Here is a 23,834-nt window from a genome sequence, read left to right on the forward strand (position 1 = left end):
ATATATATCTGAAGGAAATGAAATTACTATCTCGAAGAGATACCTGTATCCCCATGTTCATTGCAGCATTATTCACAATAGCCAAGACATGAAAACAACCTAAATGCCCATCAATGGATGAATGGATGAAGAAAATGTATATTTGTATACAATGGAATATTATTCAGCCATAAAAAGAAGGAAATCCTGCCATTTGCGACAACATGGAAGGACCTTGAGTGCGTTATGCTAAATGACATAAGTCAGGTAGCTAAAGACAAATACTGTATGATCTCACTTATATGTGGAATCTAAAAAAGCCGAACTCATAGAAACAGATTAGAATGGTGATGGCCAGAGTTGAGTGGAGGAAATGGGGAGAAGTTGGTCAAAGGGTATAAACTTCCAGTTATAAGATCAATAAGTTCTGGGGATCTAATGTACAGCATATTTAATAATACTGTATTATGTACTTGAAAGTTGCTAAGAGAATAGATTTTTAAAAAAAATATATTTATTTATTTATTTATTTTTGGCTGAGTAGGGTCTTTGTTGCTGCACGCCAGCTTTCTCTAGTTGCAGCCAGCGGGGGCTACTCTTCATTGTGGTGCGCGGGTTTCTCATTGTCGTGGCTTCTCTTGCTGTGGAGCACGGGCTCTAGCCACGTGGGCTTCAGTAGTTGTGGCATGTGGGCTCAGTAGTTGTGGCTTGTGGGCTCTAGAGCACAGGCTAAGTAGTTGTGGCGCACGGGCTTAGTTGCTCCGCGGCATGTGGGATATTCCCAGACCAGGACTCGGACCCATGTCCCCTGCATTGACAGGCAGATTTTTAACCACTGCGCCACCAGGGAAGTCTGGAGAGTAGATCATAAATGTTCTCAGCACACAAAAAAATAATTATATGAGGTGCTGGATGTGTTAACTAACCTTTTTCTGGTAATCATTTTGCAATGTATACATGTATCAAAGCATCACATGGTATACCTTAAACATAAACAATGTTATATGTCAGTTATATCTCAATAAATCTGTAAAAAATAGTGATCATTTTGTAATGTATAGAAATATTGAATCACTGTGTTGTACACTGGGAATTAACATAGTATTGTAGGTCAATTATATTTCAACAAACAAATTCATAGAAAAAGGCATCAGATTTGTGGTAACCAGAGCCAAGGAGTAGGGGTAGAGGGAATTGGATGAAGATGGTCAGTAGGTACAAGCTTCCAGTTACAAGGTAAATAAGTATTAGGGATGTAATGTACAACATGATTAATATAATTAACACTGCTGTATGTTATATATAAAAGTTAAGAGAGTAAATCCGGAGTTCTCATCACAAGGAAAAATATTTTTCTTTTTCTTTTATTTTGTATCTGTATGAGATGATGGATGTTCACTAAACTTATTGTGGTAATCATTTCATGATTTTGTAAGTCAAATTGTTCTGCTGTATATATTAAACTTATTCAGTGCTATATATCATTATATCTGGAAAAAATACACAATACATACACAAAATACATTTTTTTTTAGATGTTGGGGGTAGGAGTTTATTAATTTTTATTTTATTATTTTTTTTGCTGTGTTGGGTCTTCGTTTCTGTGCGAGGGCTTTCTCTAGTTGTGGCAAGTGGAGACCACTCTTCATCGAGGTGCGCGGGCCTCTCACTATTGCGGCCTCTCTCGTTGCGGAGCACAGGCTCCAGACGCGCAGGCTCAGTAGTTGTGGCTCACGGGCCTAGTTGCCCTGCGGTATGTGGGATCCTCCCAGACCAGGGCTCGAACCTGTGTCCCCTGCATTAGCAGGCAGATTCTCAACCACTGCACCACCAGGGAAGCCCACAAAATACATTTTTAAAAAGCATATAGTGGGCTTTTGCTTTTGTAGCTGGGTTTTAAATAAAGTCTTTCAAGAAACTTGGTGTCTAGGGAAAATAGACAAAATGGGTAGGATAATGAAATATTTGAATTTTTGTTTTAGTGCTTATAAACTTCTTTGTACTCTAATTACATTTTAAAAAAATTTTTCTGCTTAGTTCGTGAAAGATCTGTTTTGTTTAATAAAAAAGTGTGGAGTAGGCTTAGTATTAGATTTGATTTCCTTCAATCAGATTTTAGGATTTTATTTTATTTATTTATAATAACAAGTGGTTGGTTTTTTGGTTTGGTTTGTAGGTTCTATTTCTAGATTACATTATGGCCATAAATCTTTGACTTTAAGATTATTTGAAGACATCATGCTCATTCTTGCACTCATTAACCCAACATTTATTAAGGATCTACTTGGTGTCAGTCTCCCATCTCCTAACCAATAAATGTATGGCACAAAAAAAATACTGAGTGAATGTGTATTAGATCTCTTTCAACTGATTATATATTTTCTGTTATTGATGTGTTATGATTTGATTTTTTTAAAAACAAGCTTCTTTTGTGTCTAATATCAGTATAGAAAATATAGGAAAGCAAGAAAATGGTCCCTGAGCTGTAGGATCTTCTTGTTTTGTTGGAGAGATAGAGCTAACTCTAAGTATTGAGGTACTTAGAAACTATTATTAGGCAGCATATCCTGGTAATTAGAATTTAAACTGCGTACTTAGTACTAAAATTAAACTCTAAGGTAGAATTTAGTAGTAAATTATTGTAGAGCAAATAAATTTGACCTCAGCTTTGTCATAAAGAGAAAATCTTCCCAAATTCTTGGTATTTGGTGGTTCTAGCTCTGACTAAATTGTATATAGGAACAGAAAGATGACAGAAAGAGTTGATCTTATAGGTCTGAATCTGATACTTAGGAAAAGTTTATTTAGGGACAAGGAATTCTTCCCAGGAAAATGTTTTTGTTGTTATGTTTTACTTTTGTTTATTAATTGATAGGCTCTAAAAGGATTTTTTAAGTTAAGGAAATAAAAGCTATTTTCTTTCCTCCTCTTTTCCATTTGGTTGAGACCTAACAGTGAATTATCTGAATCAGCCATGTATAAGGCTAGTTATCAGGTTCAGTAAGTAAATGTTGTCAATAAGTGAACTGTCAAGAATGTACAGAATTATTGAATTTTAATTATTGTTTTGAAATAAATATTGAAAAGGCTTGAGAAATTTTGGCCTTTTTTAGTTCCACATTTGGATTATTTTCTTCCAAATTAATTTTTAACATAGGAAGAGAAAACCAGTCAGAAGCCATCCGAAGCCAGAGAGATAAAGCTGTATGCCCAGATTCCCCCTATAGAGAAGATGGATGCGTCCTTGTCCATACTTTTTAATTGCGAGTAAGTTCTCTTGTCTTTTTTCGTCCTTTCTAGTATTGCTGTTAAGTTTCACTTCCTTTTCTAAATGCACAAACTAAAAAAATATATTTATTTTCTTGATCTTCATTTCCCTTCCTTCCTTCCTTCCTTCTTTCCTCCCTCCCTCCCTCCCTTCTTTCTTTCTTTTTCTGATTCTCACTTTGGCAAAGCCAAACATAAAAGATTATTGGTTTCTAGGATTATTAATAGAGTAATCCTGAATAATCCTGTACTGTATTTTTTTACAGTACAATTTTTACAATATTCCTGGAGAATAGAAATTTCCTTGTCTCTTAGGAGAAGCTAAATAACACAATTAACTATTTCTCTGTCATAAAATCTAGTACTTTCTCTTGTAAGATTATCCACCAAAGTCAATACTATGCTTACTCAGAGGCATAGAGATACTGCTTTAAAAAATACTTTTCAAACTATGAAAATACATTGTAAAGCACCTAGAAGGGCTTCCCTGGTGGCGCAGTGGTTAAGAATCTGCCTGCCAATGCAGGGGACACGGATTTGATCCCTGGTCTGGGAAGATCCCACATGCCGCGGAGCAACTAAGCCCGTGCGCCACAACTACTGAGCCTGCGCTCTAGAGCCCACGAGCCACAACTACTGAGCCCACGTGCCACAACTCCTGAAGCCCGTGTGCCTAGAGCCTATGCTCCGCAACAAGAGAAGCCACTGCAATGAGAAGCCCGCACACCGCAACGAAGAGTAGCCCCCGCTCACCACAACTAGAGAAAGTCCGCACACAGCAACGAAGACCCAAAGCAGCCAAAAATAAATAAATTTAATAAATTTAAAAAAAGAAAAAGAGCCCTCTTTAAAAGTCATGAGGGACACAAAATAATTTTTTTTAAAAACCTAGAAAATATTAAAAGCACAAAGAAAGGGAAATAATATCAACCAAAATAGCACACCTTTTGAGAACCAGTATTAGCATTTTGTTTTTTATTTTATTTTATTATTTTTTTAACTTTTTGGCCACACCGCAGGGCATGTGGGATCTTAGTTCCCTGACCAGGGATCAGGGATCTCACCCCTGCCCCCTGCAATGGAAGCGCAGAGTCTTAATCATTGGACTGCCAGGGAAGTCTCAGCATTTTGATATAGAGCCTTCTAATTTTTTTTTCCTGATTGGGATCATGTTACATTTATTTGTAATCCTATTTATCCAAGACTTTAAGTATCAGATCTATATTTATTCCTTCTAACTTATTTTCTAAATACACACTTTTTAGCAGGGTTCTGTGGCAAATTTGAGGCAATTATACCATGACACCTTGTAACCGTGCTCTCAGGCTGCAGTGTCTTGTCAGGGGTGTAGAATGTTACAGAATCACTTGGGGTTCTTTCTGATTTCTTCATCCTGTGTTTTTCTAACTGTGGTCCCCTGATTACCTATATAAGAATCTCCTTGTGCAGTAGATAAGCCCCACTCCAAATTTATAGAAACAGAATCTACTGATGAAACTAGGTATCTGTATTTATAATAAGCAATCTGAATGACTCTTAGATGCATATTTTTGAACTCATGCATTAGACTAATATCTGTCTTTGGAATTAAAGGAAAAAGCAAACGTATTTAGTTATTGTATGCAACTTGTCCTTTGTGATGATAACACAATGTATTACATAAAAACCCACCTTAGATGTGTTTTTGGCTTCAAAAATCATGATTTCAAAGAGCATTATTTCAAAGTGGTCAAATATCTTTTTATCATAAAGCCATTTCAAAGGCAAGCATTTGAGAAGGTTCTGTACCCCATACCAAAGTACTTTGGAAACTGCTTAGAAAGAGTCACCCTGTTCATATTTTTGCTGACACTCTTTGAGCAGGTTGCCTAAACAACAGTTAAAGAATCATTCCTCAACCGTAGTCCCAGATTTTCCAGTCCATTTTTCACTTTAACTGGTTGTTCTTAAGAATGGAGAATGACTAGAAAATACACAGATTTGACCAGTAATTTACAGTGTACAGTAATTGCTTTTAGTGTTTCAAGCAAAAAAAAAAAAAAGAAGAATTCCTCTTCAGGTCAAATCAGAAGGATAAGATCATATGTTCTAGAGGCAGTTTTTTTGCATCTTAAATTTGCCTGTGCTACTTTCTGGTTGTATAATATCAGGCAAATTGCTTAACATCTTTGTGCTTTGGATAATAATACTTATTTCATAGGATTGTTCTGATGGTTAAAATAGTTAATACATGTAAAATACTTAGAAGAATACTAGGCACACATTAAGTGTTCAATAAAATTAGCTTTTATTATATTCTTTGCATGAAATTTACTAAGATATTAAACATTTTTGTCAAGAAAGGAAGATTAATAATGTGTAATTATTCTCCCTTAAAAAATTTGTTTTTATACAATTAAAGTATGTATAGGAAAAAAATCTAGAAAAATATATACGAACTATTAAAAGTCATTATCTCTGGGGGAATGTGTGGGGTGGTTAGGATTACATAACTTTTTATTATACACATATCATGGACATTTTCCCAAGTTGGTATGTATAGCCCAATCTTGTTTGCTTTAGTGGCAGATAGTATTTCATTATCTGTATTCCTCAGCTAATGGGTATTTATAAATTTTTTCCCACTTTTTTGCTATTACAATAATACAGTAAATAATCTAATTTATATATTTTTTGGCATTTGTATTAGTATTTCAATAGGACGTATTCCTAGAAATGAATTACTGGGTCAAAGAATACATGCTTTTAAAAATTTAATAGATAACACCAAATTACCCTCAAAAAGGTTTTTTTGATTTTATACAATAGTGTATATTAACTTTTGTAATCAGGGAAAAAGTATGAAGATTTCAAAATGAAGAAATACATGTCATGTCTGAGAGGGAAAAAAGGATTCAGTGTAAAAGGAAATGTGACTTAAATATCATCTTCTGTGGACACTTGAGGAATAATTTCTGATATACCATTAACATTTTTTTCTTATTAATTCAAGTGTTCTTTTTTTTTTTTTTTTTTTAGGAAGCTTTCACTGTCTACAAACTGCATTGAAAAAATTGCAAACCTGAATGGCTTAAGTAAGTGATCCACAGTAACAGATGGTTCTTGGATTTTATAGTTATTTGGAATAAACATTCCAGGGGCACTACATAATCCTAGAAGCTGGCACCTGTTTTAACCACAGTAATTGTCAGATGTCAGAAAGAATATATAAACCATGTGTCTTATTTAATTATCCAAAGAAAAGTAGAGATAACATGAAACCTGAACAGTTTAAAGACATTATAAAGTTTTTGTAGTGTTAGAATTGAAATCTTAAATAGAAAATCAGTTTTTAAATATTTTTTTGTTCAGATTTATCTTGTGTTTCATATTATTATATTTAAAATTTTATTCTTCACCATCCCTGTTTTTCCTGTGCTGCTTGTCTTTGTTAATGACATCGACACCTTCCCAGTTGCCAAGGCTCCTTGTGCTAGTTGCCTGTGGCTGCAGAAACTTGGTGGCTTAAAACTGCAGAAATGTATTCCCTCACTGTTCTAGAGGCCAGAAGTCTGAAATCAGTTTCACTGGGCCAAAATCAAGAGGGCCACACCTTTCTCTAGAGGCTTCAGGGAAGAATCTTTTCCTTACCTTTTCTAGATTCTGATGGCTGCCAGATTCCTTGGCTTGTGACTGTGTCACTCCAATATCTGCATCTGTTGTCATATTGCCTTCTCCTCTTTTGTCTCTGTCATATCTTTCTCTGTCACCCTCTTATGAGGATACATGTGATTGCATTTAGAGAACACCTGGGTAATCAAGGATACTCTCCCCATCTTAAGATCCCTAACTTAATCATATCTGCAAAGTACTTTTTCCCCATATATAGTAACATTCACAGGTTCCAGGGATTAGGATATAGGTATCTTTTGGTGAGCCATTATTTAGCCTATCATATTTCCCTTTACTTCCCTCAAGCCCTACATGCAAGTTCATCAGTAAGTCCTATTAACTCTATTCTTTGAAAGAGCTCTCAAATAATTTGTTTCTTTTCCATTTCCAGGAGCTACAGCTTTAATTTAGACCCTCATCATCTCCCCCTTAGGTCATATTTTTCAAATGTTTTTTACCACTTCCCACAGTAAGAAATACCTTTGAATCAACGACTCAGTATATATATATTCATATGAATACACATATCAAATATAGCATATGCATATGAACTGGATTAAAATTTGTAAAACAATATTTACCCTTATAGCATAGGTTCCAGTATAAATTTTTTTAGCATGATTTCATTGTTTTTTAAATGCTTGTCACAACCCACTAAGTTGATTTCACATGACCCACAGTTTGAAAAAACACTGCCTTGCAACTTCTGTTATAGCCTCCCAATTGATCTCCTTGTCTCCTATCTTTCTGTTCTTCCATTGACCTTCAGCACTGACACCAGAGTTTTCTTTTTAAAAATATTGTTCTCATTATCATTCCTCCAGATCAGAGATCTTTAATGCCTCCCCTTTGCCTAGTAAAGACCAAATGCCTTAAGGTTGCATTCAAGGTCATCTAAAAGCTTGTGACATCCTCTTCACACCCAAACATATAATTCTTTTTTTTATGACTTTGTGCACTTGTTAATGCAGTGCTTTTCATTGAGAACAGCCCCTTCCTCTAGCAGGAAAACCCTACAAGAAACAAAATTAAGATTAAGAATGCCAAGTTTAAATGTCATTTAGAGGGAGACCCCTAAAGACTTCTTTAATCTACATCATCATAATAATTACTCTTCCTTGGGAACATTTATAACAGTCTACCTTAGATTATAATAATAATTACTTCATATAGTTATTGTAAAGATTAAATGAGTAGTGTGTATAAAGTTCTTAGAATAGTGCCTAATGCATATAAATGCTCAAGAAATATTAGCTGTTATTATAGTTAGTGAGGAATATGTTCTGTCTCTTCAGATAATGAGCTCCTTGAGGGCAAACATCACATCTTATTAATCTTTCTATCTTCTATTCCAAATCTCCATCGCCCCCCCCAGTACTGTACTCAAAGTTGCACTCAGTATTTATATAGTGCTGGAGAGGAAGTGTTTACTATTAGAGTTGTATATAAGATGATTCAGTCTATTCCATTTTTCACTGACTCATTAAACAATTTATGTTTCATTTTATTCCCTATTCTTTGTCTGTATTTGAAATAACTTGCTTAAAGGAGACTAAATTGATAACATATTATTTGTCAGTATGGATAACATGTTTTTCTTTCATAAAAACATGACTGTGACCACAAAAAAAAAAAAAAAAAAAAAACCATGACTGTGACAATATGAAAATGAAAATATGAAAAACCTATATAAGGCTGGTAATGCGTTTGAACTCATATTCTTTTTGGTCAATTGGTAGTGACTCGCAGGAAAGTCATATGAAGAAGAGTTCCAAAAATTCAGTGGAAAAGAGTACCTTGATCAATTATTGATGTCTGATGTAGGCATGGAATGAGAGAGAATAGGCATTTGTACCACGTATTTGCTATATTTGATGCATCTCACTTTAGTTCTGCTTATAACAAATGGTATTTCTGCAGTCTATGGAGAGAATACACTTTGTCTGTGACTATGAAGCCAACTGATTCATGCAAAAGATTGAATATATGATGCTAGCTTGCCTCCCACCCCTTTCCTTTCATGAGCACTATAGTCTTACCTACTATGCTGTGATAAGAGGATCTGAAATAAGTAGGTATTCCTATTTAACAGCGAGGTTATAAGGCAGAATAACCCTAACAGCAATATATATTGTTTCAAAACTGTGACTAGAAAACTGTATGACATGACTATGTTCAAAACTGTGACTAAAAAGCTGTACAATGTGAATACTAATACTCTCATATTAAAGATTAGAAAGTAAAGTTTCTTGGTAAAAAAGTATACTCCTTCAGTTTACTAAATAAATAAACATAAAACTTTAAGATATTGTTTTGATTTCGTCAGGACCTAAGAAGAAAAAAACAGTGTTTTCCTTCTAGTGGTGCTCTCTACTTATGCAGCATATAAAATATGGAAAATACATAATTCTGTAATGTTAGAAGAGTTAATCTATTAAGTTTGATATCATAATTTACTTCCCCGTACAGCAATAAGTAAGATCTCTTTAGCCTTTCATTGCCATTTTCATGTGCATTTTTTAAAAAAGGAGTTGTATATATTTAAGTTAGATACTATGTTTAAAAGAGTTGTATATATCTGTTATCTCTAATTTCTGAGATCAGTTCTTATCTTAGTTAACCTAAGTGTATTTTGACATGGATGATTTCTTTTCTCTTTGAAGCAATTTCAATATTGGATTTCTAGGACACTGTACCCTTCTGATTTTCTCCTGCCTTTTTGGCTACTTCTTCCCAGTCTCATGTCCTCAAATTTTAAATGTTGGAGTATGTGGGGACTCAGTTCTTGGATCTCTTCTTTTTTCTGTCTTCACCTACTCCCTAGATTATCTCATCCAGATCATGGCTTTACCATCTACATGCTGGTGGCTCCGAAATTTATATCTGTAGTCCATACATCTCCTCTGAACTCCAGATTCACACATTCAGTTGCCCGACATTTCCATTGGATGTCTACTGGACATCTCATACTTCACATGTCCAATACTGAGTCCTGATGTCCTTCCCCAGCCCTAGTTAACCCAACTTCTTGTGTGTCTGTCTCAGATAGTGACAACTGCATTCTTCTAGTTGCTCAGGCCAAACTCCTTGGTAATTTCTTGACTCCTCTCTCACTATATATGCCTGATACACACATACATACATCATTTATTTGTACTTACCATGGATTAGGCCTTGTGCTGAATATTTTAGACAATTATCTCATTTAATCCTTATACTCTTATAAGGTAGATCCTATACGTCCTCATTTTACATATGAGAAAACTGAGATTCAAAGAGGTTTGGTTACTTCCCTAGAGAGTTAGGATTGGAACTCAGTTATGGATTTGTGCTCTTAACCATTGATTTATGGATGTTATAGAACAGTACCATCCAACAGAATTATCTGCACTGTATCAATACAGTTGCCACTAGCCGTATGTAGCTATTAAGCTCTTGAAATGTGATTAATGTGACGGAGAAACTGAATTTTTTATCGTATTTAATTTTATTTAAATTAAATAGCCACATGCAGTTAGTAACTACCATACTGGAAAGCATAGTTATAAAAGTTTAAGTTGTGAAAATTAAATGTATAACTTATGCATAAGTAATCACAGTAGTTTTTTAGGACAGAAGTGAGGTTTCCTGTGTTTTACTAGAAATCTTTTATTTTAATTTTGAAAAATAATGTATGTACATGGTTTTATGTAAATAGTTCAGAAGAGGGTACAGTTAAAAATATCTTCCTCCAGGGACTTCCCTGGTGGTCCAGTGGGTAAGACTCCACGCTCCCAATACAGGGGGCCTGGGTTTGATCCCTGGTCAGGGAACTAGATCCCGCATGCATGCTGCAATTAAAGAGTTTGCATGCAGCAACTAAGAGTCCGTATGCCACAACTAAGAAGCCCACATGCCTCAACTAAAGATCCCTCATGCTGCAATGAAGATCCCGCATGCCGCAACTAAGACCCGTTGCAGCCAAAATAAATAAATAGATAAATAAATATTTAATAAATAAATAAATATAAATAAAAATATCTTCCTCTGACCATAGACTGACTCTCAGTTCCTCCCCCAAACCAGCCACTGTTTCTACTTTTCTCTTCCAGAAATAGCCTATAGATATAAAAATAGAAACATTCTTTTAAAAAATACAAATAGATATTTTTTAACCAATCACAATTTAATTATTTTAAAAAATGAAAGCAAAAGTTTTTAAAAATACTGATTCATTTGATTTCACTTCTAATCCTTTGTGGAGCAAGGTGGACCAAACATGAATATGTTTTCTATTTTCTAGTGTAAGTCCTCATATTATAAGAGATTTGAAATATATATGCTCCCAAATTTAAAGTTCAAATCTTCTTTACTCTTACTTTATCCTTGTAATATTAAAACCATGCATTTCAAATAGCTAACCATTTAAAATTTAACATTGGCATGATGTGCAATTGTAGTTGTAGTGCTTACCTTAGTGATATGTCTATGTTATTTCTTACTTGATTACCATTTTTTATTAATACAGCCTTTTCTATTATATAAGGATATTTATTATATAAATGTATTTTTTAATTTAAAAAATTATTATAATTTCTTAAATTTTTGGCTACATTGTGTCTTCGTTTCTGCACACGGGCTTTCTCTAGTTGCAGCAAGCGGGGGCTACTTTTCATTGCGATGTGTGGGCTTCTCATTGCGGTGGCTTCTCTTGCTGTGGAGCATGAACTCTAGGCACAAGACTTCAGTAGTTGTGGCAAGCGGGCTCAGTAGTTGTGGCTCAAGGTCTCTAGAGTGCAGGCTCAGTAGTTCTGGCACGTGGGCTTAGTTGCTTTGTGGCATGTGGGATCTTCCTGGACCAGGGCTTGAACCCGTGTCCCTTGCATTGGCTGGCGGATTCTTAACCACTGCGCCATCAGAGAAGTCCCTATATAAATGTATTAAAGCTTTATTATATTAGATTTATAACAATTGTGTAATATGATTCTAATAAACCAAAATTGTTTTCTTTCCTCTACAGAAAACTTGAGAATATTGTCTTTAGGAAGAAACAACATAAAGAACTTAAATGGACTGGTAGGTTGTTGTTTATTACTTAAAAAACCATACACTCTTTTTCTTGAGTATGCAAATAATACTTGCCTGTTGCAGAAACTTTACAAAATAGGAAAGAAAATATAAAAATTACCTATAAACCACTGCTAACATTTTGATTGACATCTTTCTTGCCTTTTTTTCCTATTCTTTGGTGGGTATGTAGAGAATGAAATCATACCATATATATTGTCTTGTATCTCTTTTTTTTACTTAGTATATATAAAGATCATTTTTTCCATGTCATTCTTTCATTCAGCAAATTCATTCAATATATTTCCTGAATGCCTACTTTTAGCCAGGCACTGTTCTAGGCATTAGAGATACAGCAGGATATAAAATAAAGTCCTTGCTCTCATTGAATTTAAATTATAGTGGAGGGAGACAGACTAGAAAATAACTGTATAATAATACATCAGGTGGTGATGAATGCAATGAAGAAAAACAAGGCATATATATTCTAAATAGATAATTATTTCCATTAAATTTTACTGTTAAAAATTATCTCAAGTTTCTGTCTGGCCAGAAAATTTTAAATTCTAATTTTATATTTTCCTAATTTATATATTTTTCCATATTTATGTTATCTTCTTATGTGGTTAACATGCCATCTCTATCTTTGTAGCATTTATATGGATTTTATGGTGATCGTGGAATAAAATATAATTATTGATTTTAAGAAAACAAAAACAAAAACGAGGCATATAAGAGAATGTAGATTGATGGGAAGTCCTCTCTAAAAGTGAGAATGTAGGCTCTAGAGCTGACCAAGGGACCAGTGCTCCAGACTGGCGAGGGACAGCAAGTGCAGATGTCTTGAAACTGAAGCTCCTTGGTATGCTTGAGTAAGAGCAAGAGTTGAATGAGGGAGAATTGTCCTCAGTGAGGTTGGAGAGGGAGCCAAGAACCAATCCTTACAGGACTTGGTAAGATTTTAGATTTTTTTCCAAGTGGCTTGCAAAGCCATGGGAGGTTTTTGTTTGTTTGTTTTTGCGGTACGCGGGCCTCTCCCTGTTGTGGCCTCTCCCGTTGCAGAGCACAGATTTTAGATTTTTTTCCAAGTGGCTTGCAAAGCCATGGGAGGTTTTTGTTTGTTTGTTTTTGCGGTACGCGGGCCTCTCCCTGTTGTGGCCTCTCCCGTTGCAGAGCACAGGCTCCGGACGCGCAGGCTCAGCAGCCATGGCTCACGGGCCTAGCTGCTTCGCGGCATGTGAGATCTTCCCGGACCGGGGCACGAACCCATATCCCCTGCATCGGCAGGCGGACTCTCAACCACTGCGCCACCCGGGAAGCCCTCAACCATACTTTTTAAATGACAGCATAATATTCTATTTTATTGATGTACCATAATTTATTTTAAAAAGTTATTATTCATTATTTATTTCCAGTTTGGAGTTATTGTAATCAATGCTGTCATAAATCTCCTTTTAGCTATATTATTGCACACATCTATGAATGATTCCTTGGATAAATTCCTTGAAATGGAATTGCTGGGTCAAAAGTATGAATTTCTTTTAAGGCTTTTGTGACATATTATCAAGTTACCCTTTGGAAAGCTTGTAACAATTTATACTACCATCAATAATGTATGAGGGTTTTCATTTCCCTTTACCAACCTTGGGCATTTTTAAATTTTTAAAAGTTTTTGACAGTGTATTTTATTTGTATATTTATTGGCCATTTGAATTTCCTTGCAAAGTTGAGATGAAACAATATTGTAAAACTAGGCAATTTCAGAAAAGATGAAACTAATTTCTTTTTCTTGTGTATGTTCCCCAAAAGATAATAATTTTTTTTTAAAGTGCTGATTCTTAAATACTTCATAAAAACCCTGAAATATTTTGTAACTCGGGTTTCCTGTCCCCCCGCCAAGCCCGATAATTCTAGCTGTTCTTCATAAGAGTCAATGAGGCTGAAACTGCAGTGCTTCCCAGCAATAACCTCCCAAGACCAGACAGGCTAAAATGACCATTCCCCTCCCCCACCAATTACAGAAACAGCCAAAACACGTGAATAGGAGGTGCAATTTTGGAATTATCTTGAATTATCTGATAATATTCCCACATCTACATGTCTGCTTACTGACATAAATTTATAAAATGCTTGGAAATTCTTAGAGATTACATTCTGTAGTTAAATAAAGGGAGTTTTCTCCCACAAAACAATAACCAATAGATGAATTATTTGCTTTCTAGCTAGATGTGATGAATAAAATGATCTATAAAAAAATTTTTTTTTGATGTTCTAAATGATTGGTAAATGTAACAACATTTTGCCTTCTCTTCATTCTGTGAGCCTTAGATGGTAAAAACGTCATATATAGGGACATTATTCATAATGGATTAAATATTAAATTATAGTACAAAAATTCATAATTTATTATAACTTCAGGCTAAACATTACTTTGAATTATCTGTAAAGGAAGAGTTTGCAAATAAATATACCCCTAAATTTTTAGGGCCAATATGATAAATGCTTGATGTTCCCCCAGGTATTTACAGAACACCAGATTCTCAACTATTGATATGGTGTATAATTTCTCCCATGAAATGTAATATATACCTAGAAACCACAAAGAAATTGTAAATATAGGATTAAAGGCATGTATGGAGATATTATCTAGCTGAACCATCACTTACTTAGATCTCTTTACTTTCTATAGACTGCTATCAATAACCCCCAACAGTTGGTTTTTTCCCCAGGATGTGTGTATGTTTGTGTGTGTGTGTGTGTGTGTGTGTGTGTGTGTGTGTGTGTATACATACACCAAAAACATTTAACCAGTCCAAAAGCTTTACTACTTATGCAAAGACTAAAGAAAAATATGTCTGCATAGGGATACAGATGGTGGACTTCACATGCTGGGTTATTCATCTAGACACATCAGCCTCATAGCATGATTTGAATAGCTGCCTCAGTAAGTTACAAATAACTACTCTAATATGTGAAACATGGAATGTTAAATTGAAGAAAAGGAGTCTATTTAAAACTACTTAGGAAAACTGACTATTAAGGTACATTATAAGCCTGTTCTTATATGTGATTGGCTGGCCTCTGCTTTCCTTTAGGATCTCATTTCATATTACTCTTCTTCCTAGTTGGTAATCTCCAGTCACTGGCCTTCTTTCTCTTCCTTGAACATGCCAGGTTAATTCCCACCTGAGGACATATGTACTTGCTGTTTCCTCTGCCTTAAAAAACTCTGTTACCCTGGATTTCCACATTACTGGCTCCTTAACTTTCACACTTCAGTTCAGATGTCACTTCCTCAAAAGAGACCCAACTATCCTATATCTAAAGCAGTCCTCTAGGCAATAACTCTTATCACCTATAATTTTTTTCCATTTTTCTTATTTGTTTGTTCTCTTTCCCTCTCTCTGTCTCTCCCTCTGTCTCTGTCTCTTTCTCTCTGTGTCACACACACACAAATCCTGATAAGCATGTCAGTTCTGTTCATCACCATCTACGTTGGTGCTTTATACATGTAGTAGGCACTCTATAAATATTTATTGTGACTTAATAATGCTTTGTAATATTACTAATTAGAAAAACTATTAGGTTAAAATTTTAATTCTAAGAGTAATAGATGTAATTGTATTTAAAAAACAAATCAAGCAATTAATAAATGTATGAAATACACTGTGAAAGTCTTTCCTCTCCCTACCTCCTCAAGTCCATGAGGTAACAGAAATAATATTGGTATACTTTAAATTTTTTTCTGTGCACAAATAAACAGATATCTATGTGTGTGTGTGCATGTGTATGCATGTGAATGTGTGTGTAATATATATTTGTACTGATAATATACTGGGCATATTTTTCCTGCTTTTTCATTCAATAATATATCAGGAATATCCTTCCATGTAAAAACAGGCAGATTTAATGCATTCTTTTCAATAGCTGTTGTTTTCTACATTATCAGTATATGGCAATGTATTTAAACTATTCATATACTGCTGAACATTTAGAGTATTTTCAGATATTTTATTGAAGAAGGGGCATCTGTCTGTCTGTCTCTCTTTTTTTTGCTATTACAAATCATGCTGTAGTGAACATCTTTTTACATATATCCTTTAGCAGTTATTTGAATCTTTAAATGGGCTAGATTCCTAAAAGTAGAAAAGCTGAGGGTTTTTTTGTGCATTTAAATTTTTGACAAGTACCTCAGATTGCTCCCACAATGCTTTTGCCAGTTTCCACTTCCATCAATGGTATAAGGGTGAGGATTACTCCCTCCACCCTCAACATCCCTGAGTATTATCCATATTTTTAATATTTGCCAATATGATAGGCAAAAAGGGAGTATTACATTGATTTAATCTGTCTTCTTTAGTTAGTTGTGACTTTGAACATCTTTTTGTATACTTATTGGTTATGCATGTTTCCTCTTTTGGAAATTGACCTAACACTTTTTTACCCATTTTCTACTTTTATCTTTTTCTTATTAAATTCTAGGCACTCCTCAATATTCCTAATATTTATCCAGTATTGATAATGTTATTACTATTATTGTTGTTACATTTATGAACTGTGTAGCAGACTCTTTACATGCATTATCTCATTTGAAACTCACAACAAGTAGATAATATCCTCATTTTAAGATAAAAAATCCTCAGTCCTCATTTTAAGATAAAGAAACTGAGGCTCAGATAGTTATGTAAAATGCCCAGGTATAGTGAACAGGCGCTGTTAAACCCTATTGCTAAGATGAGCAGTCTGTCAATAACTATCAGTGTCTTCAATGTGTATTTACTTTATCCCAACTATTCTATATCAAGGAGTTTTTCATACTCACATACATGAACAAAGATGGTGGACCAAGTACATTCACTGAAATATAGCTTGTATAAAGGACTGCAACAATCTAAGTAGTAGCCTATCAGTAGTAGACTAGCTAAACAAAATATATCAAGGGGGAAAATGAGGTAGGACTTACCTATATGTGCTGAAATAGAATAATTTGCAAGGTATATTATTAAATGAAAAGAAGCAAAGTGGATATTCCTATGTACATATATGCATAGAATATTTCTGATGATAGCTGTTACCTCTGGGGAAGGGAACAGGTGTGGGTGAGAAAGAGACTTTTCATTATACTTGTTTGCACTATTTGATTTTTGTTATGTTGTTATCTTGTGTGTTACTCTTTTTTAAAAAATATTTTATATTTTTATTTAGGTGATGATTATGTATGTTACTCTTTAAATTAAAAAAAAAACTAATGATCCCCCCTCAAAATACAAACAAAATATTTGTGCACTTATATTCATAGCAGCATTATGCACAATAGTCAAAAGATGGAAGCAACCCAAGTGTCCATCTACAAATGAATAGCTAAACAGACAAAAGAAAAGATGATGAAGGAGAGAAAAAGGGCAGGAGGGAAGAGGAAAAGGTGGAGGACTTAGTCAAATCTAGGCAATCTGATTGCAAATTCCACACTGCAATTTAATGCAAAGTTTTCAGAATTATTTAATATATTTTCTCTTAGTTTGTCACTTGTCTTTTTACTTTATTCATAGTTGCTGTATGGAGTTTTAAAATTTTTATTTGTCAAATCTTTATAACATCTGTGTTTTGTATCTTATATAGAAGGTCTTCACTTCTAGATTATAAAAAAATCATCTTATATTTTCTTTTAGTACTTCTATTGTTTTTTTAAGTATAAATTTAAAAAGTTTATACCTTTAATCCATCTGGAGTTTATTTTTGCAAATTGCATGTGACAGATATCAGACCTTATTTTTTTTCCTCCAAATGGTTAGCTGTATATTGAAAAGTCTCCTTTTCCTACTGTTTGGAAATGCCACATATTAAATAAACTCTTGTATATGCATGGGTAGGTTCCTGGATGGTCAAGTTTCTTTCTTTCTTTTTTTTTTTTTTTAAGGCTAATCCTTTTGGCAAGTGCTTTTTATTTATTTTATTTATTTATTTAAAATATTTATTTATTTATTTAGGCTGTGCAGGATCTTTAGTTGTGACATGCAGACTTCTTAGTTGCAGCATGCAGATCTTAGTTGCGGCATGTGGGATCTAGTTCCCTGACCAGGGATCAAACCTGGGCCCCCTGCATTGGGAGCGTGGAGTCTTACCCACTGGACCACCAGGGAAGTCCCTCAAGTTACTTTCTGTTTGTTGTTTTACCTATATATTTCAGCTCCAATATCATGTTGCTTTACTTTTCTTTCGCTTTATAATATGTTTTGATATCTATTGAGACAGGTCCTCTCTCTTTGTTCAAAATATTTGTGGCTTTTCTTGGACATTTACTCTTCAAGAGAAACTTGGAAATCAGTCTATCAAGTTCGTAAAAAATAAAATCCCATTGGAAGTCTTAGTAGAGTTGCATTGAATCTATAGATTGACGTGGAGAGAATTGATTTCTTTTCATTTTAGAAAACCGAACCTCTATACCTATTAAACAGTAACTTCCCATTGTCTCCTCCTACCAGCTCTGGCAACCACCATTCTACTTTCTGTCTCTATGAATTCGACTACTCTAGATATCTCATATAAGTAGAATCATACGGTATTCGTCTTCTTGTGACTGGCTTAGTTCACTTAGCATAATGTCCTCAAGGTTCATTCATGTTGTAGCACATGTCAGAATTTCTATCCTTTTTAAGGATGAATAATATTCTGTTGTATAAATAGACCATATTTTGTTTATCCATTCATCCATCAACGAACACTTGGGTTGTTTCTTCCTTCTGGCTGTTGTAAATTATGCTGCTAGGAACATGGGTATCCAAATATCTCTTTGAAACCCTACGTTCAATTATTTTGGATATATGCCCAGTAGTGGGATTGCTGGTTCATATGTTTTTAATCTTTGGATAAACTGCCAAAATGTTTTCCATAGCATCTACACCATTCTACATTCACACCAACAGTGCACAAGGATTCCAGTTTCTCCATATCCTTGCCAATACTTGTTATTTTCTGTTTGTTTGACAGTAGTCATCCTAATGGGTATGAGGTGCTAGCTCATTGTGCCAGCCTCCTTATTTTACAGAGTTAGAAACTAAGAAGAGAAGTCATTTATTCACATGCAGAAGCAGACCAGTTTGCTAAATGCCTGTTCATTCAATGTACAGTTCTCCAAAGGGCTAGTTTACTGAATGACAGATTTCACTGAATTGAGTCACACAGACTTAGCCAGTTTTTATTGATTAACATTCACCAGATTGCTTCACCAAAATTTTGTCTTTATTACCTACTTACAAATATATAGAAAATTGTGTTGCTTGGAATGGTTTCAACACCTTTTAAACTTTTCTTTAAGATTTTATTTAGTATTAATTTTAGTGCAGCTGTCTTATCCCAGCTGTTAGATTTGTCAGTCCATCTTTGTAGAACATCAGTTTCATATTTTAGACACTGATCACTTCTCAAATGATTAAAACACATAAAAATAGTAATCTAATTGAGTTGGTTAGTGAATTGTTATATTTAGGGAAGTAGGAAAAACAGTGGAATAGATTGAAAATGTACTGAAAGACAAAACTATGCCCTGGACACCCAAAATCTATACAACATTTGTTAGTCAATATACATAAGAAATTCTCATTCTGCAATGAGAATTTATATTCCCTAGTAAAGTCCCCAAATGCACAGAAATTTGGTCGTGGCAGAACAGCTGCATCCAATTGGCTGAAAACTAAACTGAAACTCAATTAATGCTTGTAAGGAATGAACAAAGCACAACAGACATCTTCAGAAGTTATCCTGTCTAAAGTAATTTCTATCCTATCCTATCTAAAACAAGTTGCTATAATTTGTAAGTAGTTAACCCATTTTTCAGTAAATCAGTAAAAGAGTAAATTCAGCAAATTGGCTGTTTGGAGAATTGATCAAATTGGCTATGTGAAAACTGACCAAGAGTCCTCATCTGCACATGTAAAATGACACTAAGTAAGTGGCAAAACCCAGAATTGAGCCTAAACTTTCTAATTAGTATTATTTAGTCACTATTTTTTCTGCTGCCTCACACTTTCAGTGACAGGATGGACTGATTTAAAAGTTTCTTTTACTTCGAAATTGTTGTTTCTCCTACTTAGAAAGTTGAAACTAAGATGAATTATGGGCCTTGAGATGACACACAGAACTAACTCAGACCACTCCATTCTCAGCTTTTCCCTTTGGTTCCATCTGTATGGAAAATCCATTAATGATCTTTATCCCGAGTACATTTATTCTCTTTTTAGTCTTTAAAGGTACAGTTACCAGTACATAGACCTGGGTCCTACATTCTAGCATTACCATGTGGATGTAGGTAAATTCTTTTGGGTTAAGAGGGGATTGAACATCGAATTGATTCTGCCTAGTCATTTTTTGGTTTTTTAAGGAACAAATAATCACTACATTTTGTCTTTTGTATATGAAAGAAGGAAAAGTTTTTGTGCCACTATTGATTGTATCTAGCATTTAAGAGTCAGTATGACATAATCATTATAGTATAATGAAAAGACTATGGGTTTTAAGTTGAGTTTTATACATCAGAAAAAATAAAGTGAATTGGTGCATAGATAGCAGGATGGATAGATGGACCAGATATGTGACAGGAAAAGGATAGTAAAATGTTAATGGTAGAAGCTGGGTAGTAGATATATGGGTATTTACTATAATATTCTTTCAACTTTTTTATGTTTGAAAGTTTTCATGATAAATATTTTTTTAAAACACTGAAATTTAGACATAGGTCTACTATTTAATAACATTGTTGGGAATTCCTTGGTGGTCCAGTGGTTAGGACTGCGTGCTTTCACTGCCGTGGGCTTGGGCTCTATCCCTGGTAGGGGAACTAAGATCCTGCAAGCTGCGTGGTGCAGCCAAAAAAAAAAAAGCATTATGATCTTAGAAAAAGCCCTTAATCTATCTAGAATAGAAATCAAATAACCTGCTTTGCCTATCTTAATTAAATAAGGATCAAATAATACAATGTATAGGGAAGTAATTTGAAAAGTATATTATTCAATAAAAATGATAAAATAGTGCTTTATTTCCCCTCTTGGTGATTTCAGTAGCTATTCTTAGTTCAGATGAGTTTGAAGAGAGGAAAAAAATGTTCTACTTGGCTTTCTTAATGAGAAAAAACTCCCACACAGCCTTCAGCTCTCCTGCCAGTGGACAGTTTGGTCTCAGTTCTCTCTGAAGGCCATTGTCTTTATGTTTATGAGGAAGGGGACAGAAGGAAAAGCTTAAAAATAAGTATGTATATCAAATTGCTTTCTTTTTCAGGAAGCAGTAGGGGACACATTAGAAGAACTGTGGATCTCCTACAATTTTATTGAGAAATTGAAAGGGATCCATGTAATGAAGAAATTGAAGATTCTTTACATGTCTAATAACCTGGTGAAAGACTGGGGTAAGTGAGGCTGGCTCTTTGCTAATCTTCTACCTCATGTTTATAGAAAATAGCCCTATAGGGAACAAGATACGAAATGGGGACATTTCTTTCTAAGCACAGAGGGAAATAGCTATAGGAGTTCCTATATTTCATCTAAACACTTGAAATTTACATTTAAATATTTACTTAGAATGATTATAATTGAATAGGTCCTGGTCCTATTAATCATGAAAAAATTAAACTATTGTCCAAAGGCCAAAAGGAATCGGTTTAATAATTCTTGGGTGGAAGACTTATTTAGCATATATATTGCTTTTCTTTTTTATTGTACATTATCCATTTAGCATTTTAAAGTCCTATTGTGTGCCATGAACTATGCCAGGCTGTTGAGATACATAGTTGAATAGGACATTATCCCTGCCCTCAAGGAGTTCACAGCTTAGTGGGAAAGATTAGTTTATGAGTTAATAATTAGAAAACTGTGTGATAAGTTCTACAATAGAGGCTTGAATGAGTTGCTTTAAGAATTTAGAGATGAGGGATGGGTAGAGACAAAGGCAGTTTAGTTTAGCTGATACTGATGTAGTACAGTAAGGAGAAGACCTGTCACTGGAGATTGATTTGTTGATTCTGAACCTCATTTCCTCTTCTTATCCCATCCTTAGATTAGCATAAAGGTAGAAGAGGTACGTCTCGCTTTCCCCTCCCTTTCTATAATGTCTTCAGAGAATGACTTCATATGGTATAATTTCCCCTACTTCCTTCAAAACCTTAAACAACGAATTGTTCTGAATAGTCACAACCTGAGGGCTAGTGATACTGGGATTCACCCTTCAAAATCATAAGAGTAAAACTTGCCATTTTAATATGGAATGTATTCTTTGTACTTGTAGGTGAATTTGTGAAGCTGGCAGAACTACCATGCCTAGAAGACCTGGTGTTTGTAGGCAATCCCTTGGAAGAGAAACATTCTGCTGAAGGGAACTGGATTGACGAGGCAAGCAAGAGAGTACCCAAACTGAAAAAGCTAGATGGTGAGTGACTCTGGGCCAGCTTGGAAATGTTTTCTGGGTGTAAGAATTGAATTTGTAGCACGGAATCATGAAAAGGAGCAAAACTAAAGAAAATGATAGGTTATCTCTGGTCTCCAAGGCCATTTCTGTCCATAGGAAATTTTGTGGTCCCAGTTTGGGCCAGAGTGAGATGGAAGACTTCTAGAATATTTAGACTGGTATAAGATCATCCCTAAACCAAAAGCTTATAAGAAAGCTGGGTTTATTCTCAAGTCCCAAACATATTATTTTGCAAAATAATTAGACATAAATAGTAAGGAGTTGCTTTTTCACAATTGGATCAAAATTGTAATGTTCTCTCTCCCTCTCCCCCCTAATTTTAGTTTCTCAATACCTAAGATAGGTGAAAATGTCAGGAGAGATCCATGACTGACTGGGTTCAAGTCCCAGTTCTAGCTTTTTTGTCATTGGGCTGGTTAATTCATCTCACCAAACTGTTCTTTTGTCACCTGAAAACCAGAAATGATAAAAGAGTCACAGACGTCCCTGGGTCTTTCCTCCTTCCAGTGGTCCTATGAGGAAGCCAGGCCATTTTTACCTTAAACCTACACAATGTTATATATCAATCATATCTCAATAAAGTTGGGGGGAAAAGATAATGAACATATATATCACCCCAAAAAGTTTCCTTTTGCCTCTTTGTAATCCCTCCCTCCTGCTGCTCACCACCATCCCTCCCAAGGCAGTCACTGATCTGCTTTCTGTCCCTATAGATTAGTTTGTATTTTATAGACTTTTATATAAATGGAATCATGCAGAATGTTCCCTTTTTTCCCTCTGGCTACATACCTAGCAGTAAAATAACAAAGACACTAGACTGCCTCTTGTGGGAGGTACAGGAATAAACAGGAAGAGGCAAACAGGTTTCTTAGATACTGGTGATGTTCTGTTTCCTAAATTGGGTGGTGGGTATACAATAATTGGTTTTGTTACTTTTTATTTATATTGTATCTATATGAATGAATATTTCATAAGTTAAAATAAAATAGAACAAAAGAGAGCGTACATTAGAGCCTTGGACTTCAGCCTTTTTATGTTCAACTTTGACCTCTAGAAACCATTTGAAATCATTTGTCTTCCTTTCTCATTGTGCACAGGAAGTGAACCCCTTCCATTAAGAATGGAAAAGAATCCCTTATATAGACCCTTAATATACCAAGCCACATTATATACAGCCTTTTGGACCAAATATTGACTTCAGGCCAATCTGAACAGCCCCTAGAAAAACCAGCTGGTCTATCCTAAACCAGTGAGATGGACTAGAACACAGGTGGCCACAGCTGCTAGCTTGCCTCTTTTTGCTCCTCTTCAGTTGCTTGTAAGAAAAACTGAGGGGTGTTAAAGAGCTGAAATGAAAAAGACAGACAATACCAAATGTTAGTGGAACATGGAGCAACTAGAACTCTCATACCCTGCTGGATAGTAATGTACCTTGGTAT

The 23,834-nt window shown here is 34.7% G+C and overlaps 1 protein-coding gene across 3 annotated transcripts in view; it reads left to right on the plus strand.

The window, feature by feature from the left end:
* The window catches only part of DNAL1 (dynein axonemal light chain 1), a 41,006-nt gene that overhangs the window by 12,429 nt on the left and 4,743 nt on the right, over positions 1 to 23,834 (plus strand). For all 3 annotated transcript variants that reach the window (XM_028496146.2, XM_007109025.4, XM_007109027.3), the window contains exons 3-7: positions 3,137 to 3,246; positions 6,265 to 6,320; positions 11,897 to 11,952; positions 21,214 to 21,340; positions 22,216 to 22,356. In XM_028496146.2, coding sequence (XP_028351947.1) covers positions 3,212 to 3,246; positions 6,265 to 6,320; positions 11,897 to 11,952; positions 21,214 to 21,340; positions 22,216 to 22,356 — 415 coding nt within the window. In that variant the 5' untranslated portion in view covers positions 3,137 to 3,211. The remainder of the gene's footprint in view (positions 1 to 3,136; positions 3,247 to 6,264; positions 6,321 to 11,896; positions 11,953 to 21,213; positions 21,341 to 22,215; positions 22,357 to 23,834) is intronic.

The sequence above is a fragment of the Physeter macrocephalus genome, chromosome 11 (genome assembly GCF_002837175.3).
Source record: "Physeter macrocephalus isolate SW-GA chromosome 11, ASM283717v5, whole genome shotgun sequence".
NCBI lineage: Eukaryota > Metazoa > Chordata > Mammalia > Artiodactyla > Physeteridae > Physeter > Physeter macrocephalus.